This window comes from Salmo salar, chromosome 05, assembly GCF_965601325.2.
Source record: "Salmo salar chromosome 05, fSalSal1, whole genome shotgun sequence".
NCBI lineage: Eukaryota > Metazoa > Chordata > Actinopteri > Salmoniformes > Salmonidae > Salmo > Salmo salar.
Window position 1 is genome coordinate 8,260,001 of NC_138295.1, and position 19,609 is coordinate 8,279,609.

At 42.9% G+C, this 19,609-nt stretch overlaps 1 protein-coding gene across 3 annotated transcripts in view; it reads left to right on the forward strand.

The window, feature by feature from the left end:
* Nucleotides 1-18,982, forward strand: part of LOC106604152 (annexin A6) — a 36,220-nt gene extending 17,238 nt beyond the window's left edge. For 2 of the 3 annotated variants that reach the window (XM_082975011.1, XM_082975013.1), the window contains 13 exons: nt 92-150; nt 3,842-3,920; nt 5,227-5,308; nt 5,440-5,534; nt 5,743-5,856; nt 6,629-6,719; nt 10,006-10,085; nt 10,213-10,266; nt 10,349-10,442; nt 11,025-11,120; nt 11,290-11,348; nt 12,460-12,597; nt 18,179-18,982. In XM_082975011.1, coding sequence (XP_082831137.1) covers nt 92-150; nt 3,842-3,920; nt 5,227-5,308; nt 5,440-5,534; nt 5,743-5,856; nt 6,629-6,719; nt 10,006-10,085; nt 10,213-10,266; nt 10,349-10,442; nt 11,025-11,120; nt 11,290-11,348; nt 12,460-12,597; nt 18,179-18,238 — 1,101 coding nt within the window. In that variant the 3' untranslated portion in view covers nt 18,239-18,982. The remainder of the gene's footprint in view (nt 1-91; nt 151-3,841; nt 3,921-5,226; nt 5,309-5,439; nt 5,535-5,742; nt 5,857-6,628; nt 6,720-10,005; nt 10,086-10,212; nt 10,267-10,348; nt 10,443-11,024; nt 11,121-11,289; nt 11,349-12,459; nt 12,598-18,178) is intronic. The other variant, XM_082975012.1, reaches the window with a different exon arrangement.
* Nucleotides 18,983-19,609: the final 627 nt, after the last annotated feature.

A 19,609-nucleotide genomic window follows, 5' to 3' on the forward strand; every position in this document is an offset into this window, starting at 1 on the left:
TTGTCTAAGTAGCTTTCTGTTTATCCGTACATATCTCTGTATATCCTTTAACATGGTATCTTAATGTTCTGTCTGGTCTTCTACCCAACAGGAAGACACATCGGGAGATTACAAGAGGACTCTGCTCGCCCTGTGTGGAGGAGACGATGAGTAAGTTAGTTATTGCTGATTGATAGAGCTCATCATTACTGTGTTTTGCAGTAGTTCATGTATACCACCTGGGGGCGACATTGCACCATCTCAATTTATTCACAGTTGGCAGATTTAATAATGCCTTTTCTGAGGAAACATTAAGCCAAGGAGCTGAAACCCAAAGCTTCCCTGAAAAGTGAGAGAATTTAGAATTAAATGTTGTCATAGTTCAGGAATGAGTCAGAGGAGAAATACTGTTCATATATAACTCTCAAAGGGCAAGCCTGAAGGGTGCATGTCACTCATTGTCATGCCAACATGATGTTTGGCTTGACAAGGACAGCAATGAAGTTGGCAAAAGTACAAACAGATCTGTGACCAGGCTAGTGTAGGCTAGGGCTACAGCTGGGTTGTTCCAACAATTCAGTGCGTTTTGAGAAGTTTGACTTGGTTAAAAATCAACTTTTGATATCACCTTTTTTTTTTTTTACATTCTTTCATAAAGAGCACACGTTCAACTTAATATAAAACATGTTTTCCCATCTCAAGAGGTAAAAATAAATAAATGACTATTAAGTGCCAAATATAGCAACAGGGCTGACAGTAACAGGGTTGATGATTTCATCTTAAAATCAGCCATAAATCCCCTTGTGACGGGGGGAATGGAAGCTTGTTGTGTGCAACACAGAGTTGCAATTGAATTCAAGCTTCACAACAAAAAAAATGAAATTGCTAAAACCTTTCTATCTGGGTATGGATGACGTGGATTATGAATCACTAATCAGATTAAATAAATAATGATCTCCAGAAAGGACTTTGTCAAAGCAACAAAATAACTTGGGCTTCACAATGGTGGTGCGACTTAGAGAAATATTTTGATTAAATTGGTTAAAATCTTCCTAGAAGTCACACATGGTTGGAGGGACATGTCAAAATGCTGAATTTTGGTACTTTAGCAAGCATTTATTCATATACATTTTTTTGATTTATTCAATTCTCCATGTGGTCTATATTAAAAGGGCACTTCATTTAATATAGCAGGCTTTTAAAAATTCAATGGTGCACAATTTCTACTTAAAATATCAAAGGGAAGCAAAAGGCAGTAATTTCATGGAACGACCTACGACCTGGCTACTTTAGTGAACTATTATTAGCAGAGTAAACAAAGCAAAGGAACATGATGTTATGTTGAAAGTGTCAGATCTCAGAACAGCATATTCTGTCTAGGAAATGACCCCAGTGGGTTTTATTTGGATATGTTGGGGGGGTCAGGGTTAGCTCTGGTTTTGTTGTTGTTGGGGGGGTCAGGGTTAGCTCTGGTTTTGTTGTTGGGGGGGGTCAGGGTTAGCTCTGGTTTTGTTGTTGGGGGGGGTCAGGGTTAGCTCTGGTTTTGTTGTGGGGGGGGTCAGGGTTAGCTCTGGTTTTGTTGTTGGGGGGGGTGGGGGGGTCAGGGTTAGCTCTGGTTTTGTTGTTGGGGGGGGGTCAGGGTTAGCTCTGGTTTTGTTGTTGGGGGGGTCAGGGTTAGCTCTGGTTTTGTTGTTGGGGGGGGGTCAGGGTTAGCTCTGGTTTTGTTGTTGGGGGGGTCAGCTCTGGTTTTGTTGTTGGGGGGGGGTCAGGGTTAGCTCTGGTTTTGTTGTTGGGGGGGGTCAGGGTTAGCTCTGGTTTTGTTGTTGGGGGGGGTCAGGGTTAGCTCTGGTTTTGTTGTTGGGGGGGTCAGGGTTAGCTCAGGTTTTGTTGTTGTTGGGGGGGTCAGGGTTAGCTCTGGTGTTGTTGTTGGGGGGGTCAGGGTTAGCTCTGGTTTTGTTGTTGGGGGGGGGGTCAGGGTTAGCTCTGGTTTTGTTGTTGGGGGGGGTCAGGGTTAGCTCTGGTTTTGTTGTTGGGGGGTCAGGGTTAGCTCTGGTTTTGTTGTTGGGGGGTCAGGGTTAGCTCTGGTTTTGTTGTTGGGGGGGTCAGGGTTAGCTCTGGTTTTGTTGTTGGGGGGGTCAGGGTTAGCTCGGGTTTTGTTGTTGTTGGGGGGGTCAGGGTTAGCTCTGGTTTTGTTGTTGGGGGGGTCAGGGTTAGCTCTGGTTTTGTTGTTGGGGGGGTCAGGGTTAGCTCGGGTTTTGTTGTTGTTGGGGGGGTCAGGGTTAGCTCTGGTTTTGTTGTTGGGGGGGTCAGGGTTAGCTCTGGTTTTGTTGTTGGGGGGGGTCAGGGTTAGCTCTGGTTTTGTTGGGGGGGTCAGGGTTAGCTCTGGTTTTGTTGTTGGGGGGGGTCAGGGTTAGCTCTGGTTTTGTTGTTGGGGGGGGGGGGGGGCAGGGCTGTGGTGGTCATGAAATTTCATCAGCCGGTGATTGTCAAGCAAGTAACTGTCGGTCTCATGGTAATTGACCTGTTAATTAACATAAACACATTTAGCATCTCCTGTCTTCCACACACAGCCTACTAGCCACTGATGCAGACCTTTGGAACATCTACATTTGAAAAAAGTCTAATAAATCCATGTAATATAGCCTACACCATCACAATAAATCCATCATTTATTTTAGACAGGTTAAAAGAAACATGATATGAAGAAAATGTAGTCTATTTCAGAAGAACAGAATAGCATACTCTGAGTTGTCCTTATGTTAGGCCCTGATGTGGCTATGCCATATGGCAGTGGACTACACTAGTTCATTTAGCAGACAAGATTTGCTTACAATTCCGTGGCATTATTTTATATTATTGTCACGTCCTGACCAGTAAAGGGGTTATTTGTTATTGTAGTTTGGTCAGGACGTGGCAGGGGGGTGTTTGTTTTATGTGGTTCGGGGTTTGTTGGGATATGTGTTTATGCAGAGGGATGTTTGTTTAGAGTATTCCGGGGTTTTTGGTTATGTTCTATGTTGTGGATTTCTTTGTGTTGGCCTGGTATGGCTCTCAATCAGGAACAGCTGTACATTGTTGTTGCTGATTGGGAGTCATACTTAGGTAGCCCTGTTTTCACCTGTCCTTTGTGGGAAGTTGTTTTTGCATAGCTGTGTGTTTAGCCTGTAATACCGTGCGTTCGTTCGTTTTCTTGTTTTGTTTCGTTAAGTGTTCTAATAAAAGTTAATATGAGCACTCAACCCGCTGCGCCTTGGTCCACTATATACGACCACCGTTACAATTATTTAATAGTATGAAGAACACAATATTATATTAGGAAAGTTGAGAAATAAATATAGCAGGCCTAGCCTATAGAAAGCGGATGGGAGCCTCCTCTTTTTAAGAAGCCATCACTCTGTTTTCTCACGCAATTGCATAGTCTATAGAAATATTGCGCAACATGAGCTCATGGGCTCTCATGAAGTGTTTGATTAGATTTTCCATTACATTTGCATTGATGTCAGTGATTAGAGGGACAATAGAGTGCTGAGTACCAGGCAGTTAGCAAGTTTGGTAGGCTACTTATGACCATCAGCAGCATCAGAGCTTGGAGAAGCCTAATTACGGTCACGTGGAATTTGACTGCCTTCATGACTCGGTACTACGGTCACCGCAACAGCCCTAGTCATGGTTAGCTCTGTGGTTTCGTTGTTTGGGGTGTTATGTTGACTCATGGTTACATTCAATTAGATACATTGTATTATTACAGTGTCTTTTATCTTCAGGATGCCCAACCCAGATGGGCTTATAAACTGCTGTCTGTTTTTGTGATTCACTGTGTTCCATACTCCTTGACTCATTGGTATATAATTGGTCATTGCAGCCTTGCAGGAGAGTTCTTCCCAGAGGCTGCCCAGCTAGCCTACAAGATGTGGGAAACAAGCGCCATGACCAAAGTTCAGGTTCGGCCCTCTGCCCTCTGCCGTCTACTCACACATCCCAAATGGCACCCTATTCCCCCATTCAATCTGTGTCCTAAATGGACACACATGTAGTGCACTAATTGGGCTCTGATCAAAACTAGTGCACTTTATAGGGTTCCATTTTGGACACATGTTTTTTGCTCATTTTGGCCCTCAAAAATAGCACACTATATTGGGTGCCATTTCAGAGTTGCTCATAGTATAGATTGCATGTTTGTTCTGGCTCTGGCATGCATCTCATTACCTTTACAAGGATCTCTTCCCTTGCTGTGGCCCCTCAACCCATGTTAATAACTCTACCATCTCTTCCCTTGCTGTGGCCCCTCAACCCATGTTAATAACTCTACCATCTCTTCCCTTGCTGTGGCCCCTCAACCCATGTTAATAACTCTACCATCTCTTCCCTTGCTGTGGCCCCTCAACCCATGTTAATAACTCTACCATCTCTTCCCTTGCTGTGGCCCCTCAACCCATGTTAATAACTCTACCATCTCTTCCCTTGCTGTGGCCCCTCAACCCATGTTAATAACTCTACCATCTCTTCCCTTGCTGTGGCCCCTCAACCCATGTTAATAACTCTACCATCTCTTCCCTTGCTGTGGCCCCTCAACCCATGTTAATAACTCTACCATCTCTTCCCTTGCTGTGGCCCCTCAACCCATGTTAATAACTCTACCATCTCTTCCCTTGCTGTGGCCCCTCAACCCATGTTAATAACTCTACCATCTCTTCCCTTGCTGTGGCCCCTCAACCCATGTTAATAACTCTACCATCTCTTCCCTTGCTGTGGCCCCTCAACCCATGTTAATAACTCTACCATCTCTTCCCTTGCTGTGGCCCCTCAACCCATGTTAATAACTCTACCATCTCTTCCCTTGCTGTGGCCCCTCAACCCCCCCTCACAACATTTCACTAATTACACTGTTGAAATACAGACAGTTCCTGTTACAATGATCCTGTGCAGACATGGATACACACACACATACTCTGATTCAGTTGTTTTCCAGGCCTCCCTCCCTCCAGGACTTCTGATCAGAAACTAAACAATACTGATAGAAGATTCATTGATATTTGGTTTCCGTGACAACACCCAGTCTGAGATTATTCCTGAACTGCAAACTTGTGCATGTTTGCTGCTCTGACCCTTTGAAGTCCTCTCTCTCTCTCTCTCTCTCTCTCTCTCTCTCTCTCTCTCTCTCTCTCTCTCTCTCTCTCTCTCTCTCTCTGTCTCTGTGTGTACTATATCTGATTTGACCTCTGCCCCCTCTCATCCTCTCTTCTTCAGCTCAGACCAACCATCCGTCCTGCCAGTGATTTTGACCCGGCTGATGATGCTCAGAACCTGAGGAAAGCCATGAAAGGCTTTGGTACTTCACTCTGACCATGTTAATGACATTGTTGTAACTTGTTCATACAATATCATATGATATTGTATTAAACATATATGTGGAAGTGTTTGATAAGAACAGGTATTTATAACCATTGATCCTGTCTTCAGGCACAGATGAAGACGTCATCATTAACATTGTGGCTAACAGGAGCAACGCGCAGAGACAGGAGATCAGACAGGCCTTTAAGTCTATCCTCGGCAGGGTAAGACAGACATCCCCAACACTCACATAGTAGCGCTTTACGTTGTAATGTGAAACCCACCGCATGCAAAACTCTATGTGTTTGCTGGAATGTGATGACGTCATTCCAGTGAATGGGCGATGCGCAGCAGCCATTTTGTGCCAGTAGTTCCACACATGGGCTACAGATGGTCATCTGTTCTGTGTGTTAACTATGACCTCTCCTATAGGACCTGATGAAGGATCTGAAGTCTGAACTCTCTAAGAACCTGGAGAGGCTGATTATCGGCCTGATGCTGACGCCTGCCGAGTTTGACGCCAAGATGATGAGGAAAGCAATGGAGGTAGGAGGAGATGGTGGTCAATGTATATAATATATAGAAATGTATAGAGACACTGAATGTTTGTGGAGGTGGTGGATCTCTCAGTATGATACATATCTAGTAGACAAGTCTTAGTATGAGATAACATCTTCTGTTCTGTGTGTGATACATATATAGTATGTTCCGCAGACAAGGGACAGCCTACAGATTCTTTCTCCAGTGGGTGGATTGATGTTTGAGACCGTTATGACAAACTATGAATAAAAACAAATGTGCCTTTCGACAAGAATGGCACAGAGAGGAGAGGAGAGGAGAGCAGAGAGAGAGAGAGAGAGAGAGAGAGAGAGAGAGAGAATATATAGACATAATATGGCATTTGAAATGTCTTTATTCTTTTGGAACTTCTGTGAGTGTAATGTTTAGTGTTAATTTGTATTGTTTATTTCACTTTTGTTTATTATCTACTTCACTTACTTTGGCAATGTTAACATATGTTTCGAGAGAGAGAGAGAGAGAGAGAGAGAGAGAGAGAGAGAGAGAGAGAGAGAGAGAGAGAGAGAGAGAGAGAGAGAGAGAGAGAGAGAGAGAGAGAGAGATTCCCCATTATTGAGTCAGACTGGCAGACACAGTGTTGACCAAGGTAGGAGTTTCCGTGTTGACTAAATCCAAAGATTCTAAAATGTAAATCCCAGCATTTAGAATACATGCAATGTTTGGTTGCTCAAACAAACCAGAATGACAACATCTCATTCCTATTCCGGGAGTCACACTAATTATTTCCATATTTTGCCAGGGGGCAGGGACAGACGAACATTCTCTGATTGAGATCCTGGTAACCAGGAGCAACGAGGAGATCCATGCCATGAACGCTGCCTACCGGGCTGGTGAGGCCTATAGCGCACTCCATAATAATAATAATAATAGCCCTCTGGTCTGTGTTATAAGCACTGGTTGTTGCCACACAGGCCATCACTGTTAAATAGTCACCACTAGCCAGCCTTCACCAAGTACACACCATCCTATATAACTACTGTCTATATACACCATCCTGTATAACTACTGTCTATATACACCATCCTATATAACTACTGTCTATATACACCATCCTGTATAACTACTGTCTATATACACCATCCTATATAACTACTGTCTATATACACCATCCTATATAACTACTGTCTATATACACCATCCTGTATAACTACTGTCTATATACACCATCCTATATAACTACTGTCTATACACACCATCCTGTATAACTACTGTCTATATACACCATCCTATATAACTACTGTCTATACACACCATCCTGTATAACTACTGTCTATACACACCATCCTATATAACTACTGTCTATATACACCATCCTGTATAACTACTGTCTATATACACCATCCTGTATAACTACTGTCTATATACACCATCCTATATAACTACTGTCTATACTGTCTATATACACCATCCTATATAACTACTGTCTATATACACCATCCTGTATAACTACTGTCTATATACACCATCCTATATAACTACTGTCTATATACACCATCCTATATAACTACTGTCTATATACACCATCCTATATAACTACTGTCTATATACACCATCCTATATAACTACTGTCTATATACACCATCCTATATAACTACTGTCTATACACACCATCCTATATAACTACTGTCTATATACACCATCCTATATAACTACTGTCTATATACACCATCCTATATAACTACTGTCTATACACACCATCCTATATAACTACTGTCTATATACACCATCCTATATAACTACTGTCTATACACACCATCCTATATAACTACTGTCTATATACACCATCCTATATAACTACTGTCTATACACACCATCCTATATAACTACTGCCCATACTGTCTATACACACCATCCTATATAACTACTGTCTATACACACCATCCTATATAACTACTGTCTATACACACCATCCTATATAACTACTGTCTATACACACCATCCTATATAACTACTGTCTATATACACCATCCTATATAACTACTGTCTATATACACCATCCTATATAACTACTGTCTATATACACCATCCTATATAACTACTGTCTATATACACCATCCTATATAACTACTGTCTATACACACCATCCTATATAACTACTGTCTATACACACCATCCTATATAACTACTGTCTATACACACCATCCTATATAACTACTGTCTATACACACCATCCTATATAACTACTGTCCATACTGACTATACACACCATCCTATATAACTACTGTCTATACACACCATCCTATATAACTACTGTCTATACACACCATCCTATATAACTACTGTCTATATACACCATCCTATATAACTACTGTCTATACTGTCTATACACACCATCCTGTATAACTACTGTCTATACTGTCTATACACACCATCATATATAACTACTGTCTATACACACCATCCTATATAACTACTGTCTATACACACCATCCTATATATAACTACTGTCTATACACACCATTATATACATACAGTATTTATTGATATTGCAGCTCGTTCTGATATTTCTTAATTTCTTTCTTTTAATTCTGGGGTTATTAGTGTGTATTGTTTTGTGTTGCTAGAAACACAAGCATTAGATATTACTGTACTGTTGGAGCTAGAAACACAAGCATTAGGTATTACTGTTGGAGCTAGAAACACAAGCATTAGGTATTACTGTACTGTTGGAGCTAGAAACACAAGCATTAGGTATTACTGTACTGTTGGAGCTAGAAATACAAGCATTAGGTATTACTGTACTGTTGGAGCTAGAAACACAAGCATTAGGTATTACTGTTGGAGCAAGAAACACAAGCATTAGGTATTACTGTTGGAGCTAGAAACACAAGCATTAGGTATTACTGTTGGAGCTAGAAACACAGGCATTAGGTATTACTGTACTGTTGGAGCTAGAAACACAAGCATTAGATATTACTGCACTGTTGGAGCTAGAAACACAAGCATTAGGTATTACTGTTGGAGCTAGAAACACAAGCATTAGGTATTACTGTTGGAGCTAGAAACACAAGCATTAGGTATTACTGTACTGCTGGAGCTAGAAACACAAGCATTAGGTATTACTGTACTGTTGGAGCTAGAAACACAAGCATTAGGTATTACTGCACTGTTGGAGCTAGAAACACAAGCATTAGGTATTACTGTACTGTTGGAGCTAGAAACACAAGCATTAGGTATTACTGTACTGTTGGAGCTAGAAACACAAGCATTAGATATTACTGTACTGTTGGAGCTAGAAACACAAGCATTAGGTATTACTGTACTGTTGGAGCTAGAAACACAAGCATTAGATATTACTGTACTGTTGGAGCTAGAAACACAAGCATTAGGTATTACTGTACTGTTGGAGCTAGAAACACAAGCATTAGGTATTACTGTACTGTTGGAGCTAGAAACACAAGCATTAGGTATTACTGTACTGTTGGAGCTAGAAACACAAGCATTAGATATTACTGTACTGTTGGAGCTAGAAACACAAGCATTAGGTATTACTGTAGTGTTGGAGCTAGAAACACAAGCATTAGGTATTACTGTTGGAGCTAGAAACACAAGCATTGGGTATTACTGTACTGTTGGAGCTAGAAACACAAGCATTAGGTATTACTGTACTGCTGGAGCTAGAAACACAAGCATTAGGTATTACTGTTGGAGCTAGAAACACAAGCATTAGATATTACTGTTGGAGCTAGAAACACAAGCATTAGGTATTACTGTACTGTTGGAGCTAGAAACACAAGCATTAGGTATTACTGTTGGAGCTAGAAACACAAGCATTAGGTATTACTGTACTGTTGGAGCTAGAAACACAAGCATTAGGTATTACTGTTGGAGCTAGAAACACAAGCATTAGGTATTACTGTACTGTTGGAGCTAGAAATACAAGCATTTTGCTGTACCTACAACAACATCTGCAAAATATGTGTACGCATCAAATAAAAATATCATTTTATTTGTTCTTTCAACTGTGGTACCTATTGTTGCCTTTAGGGGGAGCCAGTTGTTCTAGTAGCTGTTACTATACAATAACACACTAAAGCGCTAATCTTTACTGTAGCTATAAACACCTATGATGCATGAATAATAACCATGTATTAACGTTGGTCTGATGTCTTGCAGGCTATAAGAAGAGCATGGAGGAAGCGATCCAGTCAGACACCTCAGGACGCTTCAGTCAGATCCTCACTTCGCTGGTTCAGGTAACGTTTATTCCCTCATACACCTACAGAACAAAGGGCCATAATATGGCCGTCCATATAATTCTATAGGAGTGAGTGAAGTCTATTCTACATAACAATACCTGTCATGCTCTTCCTCCCCCCCCAGGGGGCGAGAGAGCAGGGTCCAGCCGACTGGGACAGAGCATTGGTGGACGCCCAGGTGAGTACATCATGCAACATGGCTCTCGCTCGTTAGATTTTCAATGGGGTTTATTTTGGAATAGTGTTGATGCTCTTTTCAGGAACTGGCCGATGCCTGTAACGAAGACTCTGACGAAATGGAGATTAAGTTCATGAGTATCCTCTGTACCAGGAGCTTCCCACATCTCAGGAGAGGTACCAGAACAACACTGTTTATCTCTACTGACCACATCTCAGAGAGGTACCAGAGAAACACTGTTTATCTCTACTGACCACATCTCAGAGAGGTACCAGAACAACACTGTTTATCACTACTGACCACATCTCAGGAGAGGTACCAGAACAACACTGTTTATCTCTACTGACCACATCTCAGAGAGGTACCAGAGAAACACTGTTTATCACTACTGACCACATCTCAGAGAGGTACCAGAACAACACTGTTTATCACTACTGACCACATCTCAGAGAGGTACCAGAACAACACTGTTTATCTCTACTGACCACATCTCAGAGAGGTACCAGAGAAACACTGTTTATCTCTACTGACCACATCTCAGAGAGGTACCAGAGAAACACTGTTTATCTCTACTGACCACATCTCAGAGAGGTACCAGAACAACACTGTTTTATCACTACTGACCACATCTCAGGAGAGGTACCAGAGAAACACTGTTTTATCACTAATGCGGTATTAGATAGACATATTATTGGGTATACAAGCTTCAATATCTGTCTTTTATGATTGATGATTGGCATGTCATTTCTGTTTTTCAGTGTTCCAAGAGTTTGTCCGATGCAGCAATAAGGACATTGAACAGATCATCAAGAAGGAGATGTCTGGAGATGTGAAACAGGTCATGTATGGCATAGGTAAGGATTGTTGTGCATAGACGGCTTACTTATGTACTTACCTAGTTAGGCCCTTGACTCCAGGGTGGAGTATAGGCCATTGAGGCTGTTGACAAATGACATCTTACAGGTTTGGGTATTGTAATATTTCGTTTTTGTTGACCTATCATATCTCTCTTTCTCTCTGCAGTTCAGAGTGTAAAGAACCAGTCTAATTACTTTGCTGAGCGCCTGTACAAAGCCATGAAGGTAGGTCCATTTTGTCTTCTTTTACAAAATGGATCCCATTGCAGTCCAGCTATATTTCTCTGGCCCGTGGATAGCTAGCTAAATGCAGTTTTTACTAGGCTAGCTGTTAGTACTATCAGGGGATGGATTTTCTGAGCAGTTCATGTTGTTGTTTATGTCTACCTGGTAGGCTATGTACTATGTGTTTTGTATTGTGTTTTGTATTGTGTTTTGTATTGTGTTTTGTATTGTGTTTTGTATTGTGTTTTGTATTGTGTTTGTTATTGTGGTTTGTATTGTGTTTTGTGTTGTGGTGGGTTTTGTATTGTGTTTTGTATTGTGTTTTGTATTGTGTTTGTTATTGTGGTTTGTATTGTGTTTTGTGTTGTGGTGGGTTTTGTATTGTGTTTTGTGTTGTTTTGTGTTGTGTTTGTTTTGTATTGTGATTGTTTTGTATTGTGTTTTGTGTTGTGGTGGGTTTTGTATTGTGTTTTGTATTGTGTTTTGTATTGTGTTTTGTATTGTGTTTTGTGTTGTTTTTTGTATTGTGTTTTGTGTTGTTTTGTGTTTGTTTTGTATTGTGATTGTTTTGTATTGTGTGTTGTGTTTTGTGTTTTGAATTGTGTTTTGTGTTTGTACTGTGTTTTGTATTGTGTATTGTGTTTGTTATTGTGCTTAGTATTGTGTTTTGTGTTGTGGTGTGTATTGTGTTTTGTGGTGTGTATTGTGTTTTGTATTGTGTTTGTTATTGTGGTTTGTATTGTGTTTTGTGTTGTGGTGGGTTTTGTGTTTTGTGGTGTGTATTGTGTTTTGTGTTGTGGTGGGTTTGGTATTGTGGTTGTGTGTTGTGTGTTTTGTGTTGTGGTGGGTTTGGTATTGTGGTTGTGTGTTGTGTGTTTTGTGTTGTGGTGGGTTTGGTATTGTGGTTGTGTTTTGTGTTGTGTGTTTTGTATTGTGGTTGTGTGTTTTGTGTTTTGTTTTGTGTTTGTTTTGTATTGTGTTTGTTTTGTATTATGTTTTGAGTTTGTGTTGTGTTTGTGTGGACCCCAGAGAGTATAGATGTTGATACATCAACAGTGAATACTAGGGATCCAGCTATATGGATAACCATGTCACTCTTTCCTCTCTGCAGGGTATGGGCACAGACGACAGGGCTCTCATCCGCATCATGGTCTCACGCAGTGAAATCGACCTTTTCAATATTCGCAAAGAGTTTAAGGAGACTCACGACTGTTCTCTCCATGAATTCATCCAGGTAGAAACCATGGTTGTAAGTTTTTATATTTTACATGGCGATTAACACACTGCTGTCTACTGTCTGCTGTGCTTTACATGTCCCTTTACCCTCGCTCTGTCTGCTGTGTGTCTGTCTGCTCGTCTGTCTGCTGTGCTTTACATGTCCCTTTACCCTCGCTCTGTCTGTCTGTCTGCTCATCTGTCTGTCTGCTCATCTGTCTGTCTGTCTGTCTGTCTGTCTGTCTGTCTGTCTGTCTGTCTGTCTGTCTGTCTGTCTGTCTGTCTGTCTGTCTGTCTGTCTGTCTGTCATACTACTCTGCTACACATCCTCTTTTGGTCGAGACGGGTGGAACGGGGAACGGTGCTCTATAACTTCCTGTGTTGGGTGGGGCTTTTGGCGCTGTGGCTGCCGATATACAGCTGTTTAGGAATTTCCCCTGCATGCTCGACTTCCTCTATGTAAGCCGCCAAGCGTGATTGGCTAGGAGATGCCGAGGCAGGAAGTGTCTCAATAACAGATCTATACTGGCTCTCACATGTAACAAAAAAAAACACAGGGTTGTGTACTAAATGTCACCCTATACCCTATACAACCCTATGGGTCCTGGTTGAAAGTAGTGCACTTTCGAGAGAATAGGGTTCCATTTGGGACACTCACCCCAGTAATAACTTCTGCAGGTTAGGGTGGCCCTTAAATAATGTCTATGATATTAGCTTTGTACCAGAGGAGGATATGATAATGGTGCCAGAGGGGATGGCTGTGCTATTTTGTTCGTTCTTTTCGCATTGTTTGTAACTCATTTTTGTACATAATGTTGCTGATACCATCTCTTATGACCCGAAAAGTGCTTCTGCAAGACCTTTAAACAGGTCAATATTCATAAGGACGCGAGGACAGATGGATTACCATGACGTGTACTCAAAGCATGCGCGGACCAACTGGCAAGTGTCTTCACTGACATTTCCAACCTCTCCCTGACTGAGTCTGTAATACCTACATGTTTCAAACAGACGACCATAGTCCCTGTGCCCAAGAACACCAAGGTAACCTGCCTAAATGACTACCGACCCGTAGCACTCACATCAGTAGCCATGAAGTGCTTTGAAAGGCTGGTCATGACTCACATCAACACCATCATCCCGGAAACCCTAGACCCACTCAGTTTGCATACCGCCCCAACAGATCCACAGATGATGCAATCTCTATTGCACTCCACACTGCCCTTTCCCACCTGGACAAAAGGAACACCTATGTGAGAATGCTGTTCATTGACTACAGCTCAGCGTTCAACACCATAGTGCCCTCCAAGCTCATCACTATGCTAAGGACCCTGGGACTAAACACCTCCCTCTGCAACTGGATCCTGGACTTCCTGACGGGCCGCCCCCAGGTGGTGAGGGTAGGTAACAACACATCTGCCACGCTGATCCTCAACACAGGGGCCCCTCAGGGATGCGTGCTTAGTCCCCTCCTGTACTCCCTGTTCACCTCACGACTGTGTGGCCAAAACAACTCCAAAATCATTATTAAGTTTGCTGACGACAACAGTGGTAGGCCTGATCACCGACAACGATGAGACAGCCTATAGGGAGGAGGTCAGAGACCTGGCAGTGTGGTGCCAGGACAACAACCTCTCCCTCAACGTGATCAAGACAAAAGAGATGATTGTGGACTACAGGAAAAGGAGGACCGAACAGGCCCCCATTAACATCAACGGGGCTGTAGTGGAGCAGGTTGAGAGCTTCAAGTTCCTTGGTGTCCACATCACCAACAAACTAACATGATCCAAGCACACCAAGACAGTCGTGAAGAGGGCACGACAAAACCTTTTCCCCCTCAGGAAACTGAAAAGATTTGTCATGGGTCCCCAGAGCCTCAGAAAGTTCTACAGTTGCACCATTGAGAGCATCCTGACTGGTTGCATCACCGCCTGGTATGGCAACTGCTTGGCATCTGACCATAAGGCGCTACAGAGGGTAGTGCGTACGACCCAGTACATCACTGGGGCCAAGCTTCCTGACATCCAGAACCTATTTAACAGGTGGTGTCAGAGGAAGGCCCTAAAAATTGTCAAAGACTCCAGCCACCCCAGTCATAGACTGTTCTCTCTACTACCGCACGGCAAGCGGTACCGGAGCGCCAAGTCTAGGTCCAAAAGGCTCCTTAACAGCTTCTACCCCCAAGCCATAAGACTGCTGAACAATTAATCAAATGGCCACCCGGACAATTTACATTGGGTGTGGGTGTGTCTCTGTGGTACTGTGTGTGTCTCTGTGAGGTACTGTACTGTGTGGGTCTCTGTGAGGTACTGTACTGTGTGGGTCTCTGTGAGGTACTGTACTGTGTGTGTCTCTGTGAGGTACTGTACTGTGTGTGTCTCTGTGATGTACTGTACTGTGTGTGTCTCTCTGTGAGGTACTGTACTGTGTGTGTCTCTGTGAGGTACTGTACTGTGTGTGTCTCTGTGAGGTACTGTACTGTGTGTGTCTCTCTGTGAGGTACTGTACTGTGTGTGTCTCTGTGATGTACTGTATGTGTCTCTGTGAGGTACTGTGTGTGTCTCTGTGAGGTACTGTGTGTGTCTCTGTGAGGTACTGTACTGTGTGTCTCTCTGTGAGGTACTGTACTGTGTGTGTCTCTGTGAGGTACTGTACTGTATGTGTCTCTGTGAGGTACTGTACTGTGTGTGTCTCTGTGATGTACTGTGTGTGTCTCTCTGTGAGGTACTGTACTGTGTGTGTCTCTGTGAGGTACTGTACTGTGTGTCTCTCTGTGAGGTACTGTACTGTGTGTGTCTCTGTGAGGTACTGTACTGTATGTGTCTCTGTGAGGTACTGTACTGTGTGTGTCTCTGTGATGTACTGTGTGTGTCTCTGTGAGGTACTGTACTGTATGTGTCTCTGTGAGGTACTGTGTGTGTCTCTGTGATGTACTGTATGTGTCTCTGTGAGGTACTGTACTGTGTGTGTCTCTGTGATGTACTGTATGTCTCTCTGTGAGGTACTGTACTGTATGTGTCTCTGTGAGGTACTGTATGTCTCTCTGTGAGGTACTGTACTGTATGTGTCTCTGTGAGGTACTGTACTGTGTGTGTCTTTGTGAGGTACTGTACTGTGTGTGTCTCTGTGAGGTACTGTACTGTGTGTGTCTCTGTGAGGTACTGTACTGTGTGTGTCTCTGTGAGGTACTGTACTGTGTGTGTCTTTGTGAGGTACTGTACTGTGTGTGTCTCTGTGAGGTACTGTACTGTGTGTGTGTCTCTGTGAGGTACTGTACTGTGTGTGTCTCTGTGAGGTACTGTACTGTGTGTGTCTCTGTGAGGTACTGTACTGTGTGTCTCTGTGAGGTACTGTACTGTGTGTGTCTCTGTGAGGTACTGTACTGGGTGTGTCTGTGTGAGGTACTGTATGGTGTGTGTCTCTGTGAGGTACTGTACTGGGTGTGTCTCTGTGAGGTACTGGGTGTGTCTCTGTGAGGTACTGGGTGTGTCTCTGTGAGGTACCGTATGTGTCTATGTGATATACTGTACTGTGTGTGTCTCTGTGATATACTGTATGTGTCTCTGTGAGGTACTGTACTGTGTGTGTCTCTGTGAGGTACTGTGTGTGTCTCTGTGATGTACTGTACTGGGTGTGTCCCTGTGGTACTGTACTGTATGTCTCTCTGTGAGGTACTGTATGTGTCTCTGTGAGGTACTGTACTGTATGTGTCTCTGTGAGGTACTGTACTGTGTGTGTCTCTGTGAGGTACTGCACTGTGTGTGTCTCTGTGAGGTTTTGTACTGTATGTGTCTCTGTGAGGTACTGTACTGTGTGTGTCTCTGTGATGTACTGTGTGTGTCTCTGTGAGGTACTGTACTGTGTGTGTCTCTGTGAGGTACTGTACTGTATGTGTCTCTGTGAGGTACTGTATGTGTCTCTGTGAGGTACTGTACTGTGTGTCTCTGTGAGGTACTGTACTGTATGTGTCTCTGTGAGGTACTGTATGTGTCTCTGTGATGTACTGTACTGTGTGTGTCTCTGTGAGGTACTGTACTGTGTGTGTGTCTATGTGAGGTACTGTACTGTGTGTGTCTCTGTGAGGTACTGTGTGTGTCTCTGTGAGGTACTGTACTGTGTGTGTCTCTGTGATGTACTGTACTGTGTGTGTCTCTGTGAGGTTCTGTGTGTCTCTGTGATGTACTGTATGTGTCTCTGTGAGGTACTGTACTGTATGTCTCTCTGTGAGGTACTGTACTGTGTGTGTCTCTGTGAGATACTGTACTGTGTGTGTCTCTGTGAGATACTGTACTGTGTGGGTCTCTGTGAGGTACTGTACTGTGTGTGTGTCTCTGTGAGGTACTGTACTGTGTGTGTCTCTGTGAGGTAATGTACTGTGTGTGTCTCTGTGAGGTACTGTACTGTGTGTTTCTGTGATGTACTGTACTGTGTGTCTCTGAGGTACTGTACTGTGTGTCTCTCTGTGAGGTACTGTACTGTGTGTGTCTCTGTGAGGTACTGTACTGTGTGTGTCTCTGTGAGGTACTGTACTGTGTGTCTCTCTGTGGTGTACTGTACTGTGTGTGTCTCTGTGAGGTACTGTGTGTGTCTCTGTGAGGTACTGTATGTGTCTCTGTGAGGTACTGTACTGTGTGTGTCTCTGTGAGGTACTGTACTGTGTGTGTCTCTGTGAGGTACTGTGTGTGTCTCTGTGAGGTACTGTACTGTATGTGTCTCTGTGAGGTACTGTACTGTATGTGTCTCTGTGAGGTACTGTATGTGTCTCTGAGGTACTGTACTGTGTGTGTCTCTGTGAGGTACTGTATGTGTCTCTCTGTGAGGTACTGTACTGTGTGTCTCTCTGTGAGGTACTGTACTGTGTGTCTCTGTGAGGTACTGTACTGGGTGTGTCTCTGTTAGGTACTGTACTGTGTGTCTCTCTGTGAGGTACTGTGTGTCTCTCTGTGAGGTACTGTGTGTCTCTCTGTGAGGTACTGTACTGTACTGTATGTGTCTCTGATAATGTGTCTGTGTGACGTTACTCAGTTAACAATGCTTTTACTGTGGGAGCTGCATCACTGATTAGTACCGCCACTCTGAATAACTTATAACTTATAATATTTATATAGCTATATGATGTGTGATATAATCTAAGTTATAAAATATGCAATATAATCTAAGTTATAAACTGGGTGGTTCGAGCCCTGCATGCTGATATGCTGAATGCCGTGGTATATCAGACCGTATACCATGGGTATGACGTTAGTAACCAGTTTATAATAGCAATAAGGCTCCTCTGGGGTTTGTGGTATATGGACAATATACCACGGCTAAGGTCTGTATCCAGGCACTCGGCGTTGTGTTGTGTATAAGAACAGCCCTTAGCCGTGGTATATTTGCCATATACCACACCCCCTCTGGCCTTATTGCTTAATTATAGAATATGTGGTATAATAACGTATACTGTTCAAACACTCAGTAAAAGAGACACTAAATACTCCTTCCTCTCAATGTGTGTTCAATTTTGTGTTCAAAATGTGAATGCGTTCCAAATGGCCCCGTTTCCTAAATAGGCCATTTGGGACGGAGACCGTTTTAGTTTTAAGTTCCTAAAAAGCTGTTGATTCCTCTTTTAGGGTGATACCTCAGGGGACTACCGTAAAACCCTGCTGATGCTGTGTGGAGGACAAGACTAGATCCAGAACCACCCAGCAGGCTTCCAGAAGGTCCCAGAACACTCTAGAACCAGAACCACCCAGCAGGCTTCCAGAAGGTCCCAGAACACTCTAGAACCAGAACCACCCAGCAGGCTTCCAGAAGGCTCTAGAACACCAGTGGAGCTTCTGGAACACTCTAGAACACCAACTGAAGCTGTCAATCTACCGGTCAACTGTGCTGTGCGTACATCCCCATTGAACCCAGTGGGGATAGTCAGTCTGCTCTGTTTGTCCCACACCGCTGCCACTCCTCTGCCAAAGTTACCTATGACCTCAACAGCCTCCCCACATAGTCCCTGTTCCGTTCAGCCTTCCTAGCTTCCTTGAAGTAATCACAGATCTAATTTGGTTCAAGTGATTTTAGGGTGCTAACCTTGCTATACTTACACCTATCACTAACTAATGATGCATTTCTTCAGAATTGGAACAGGAGCCAAAGCTCTGTGCTGTCACCTCCGTGTCAGCTAGCCTGTCTTCTTCATGTCAAACCTTTTTTTTTTTACACAACTTCTGTAGTGTTAGTGGTATTTACATTGAAAGTGAGAGATAGGAAACTGCTTGGCTATGTGTCTGTCAACCTATTGAAGACTTGAAGTGTTTTTTTTGTATAGCGCTTCTACAATGTGATAGGTCAATAGGTCATCCATCCAATGAATACTGTATGGTTTTAGGAATGTTACATTGTTTCTCCTGATAATAAAAGGAATGCGTCGTAGTACTGTTTTCTGTTTCCTTGTCTTTTTTTGAAGACAGATTTGACTGATAAGAAATGACCTATTTTATGATAAATACATATAAACATGCATAAATGTTCAAACAGCATTGAATACATTTCAACCAAATTGCGCTTACATTATATTTACATTTTAGTCATTTAGCAGACGCTCTTATCCAGTGCGACTTACAGTAGTGAATGCATACATTTCATTGAAAAAAATTCCATACTGGTCCCCCGTGGGAATCGAACCCACAACCCTGGTGTTGCAAACACCATGCTCTACCAACTGAGCCACACGGGACGCTTAGGTCCATGTCGTGTGTAAAAATGCACATATTGTGAGTCATTTGGCTGAGATCATTGTAAAGCCTTGTGTTGATCTCTGCTGACAGTGCTCCAGATACAGCAGTATCTGTCTCTACGTACTAAATGGCACGTTATCCCCTATATAGGGCACTACTTTTGACCAGAGCCCTATGAGCCCTGGTCAAAAGTAGTGTACTACATAGGGAATAGGGTGCCATTTGGTACGTGTCACTGTGGTTCACTATGTTTAGCTACCTGGGTAGCTTCTGTGTGTAGTTCAATGATTAACTATTGATGGGCACTGGGCAGAGCTTTAGAATCAGGAA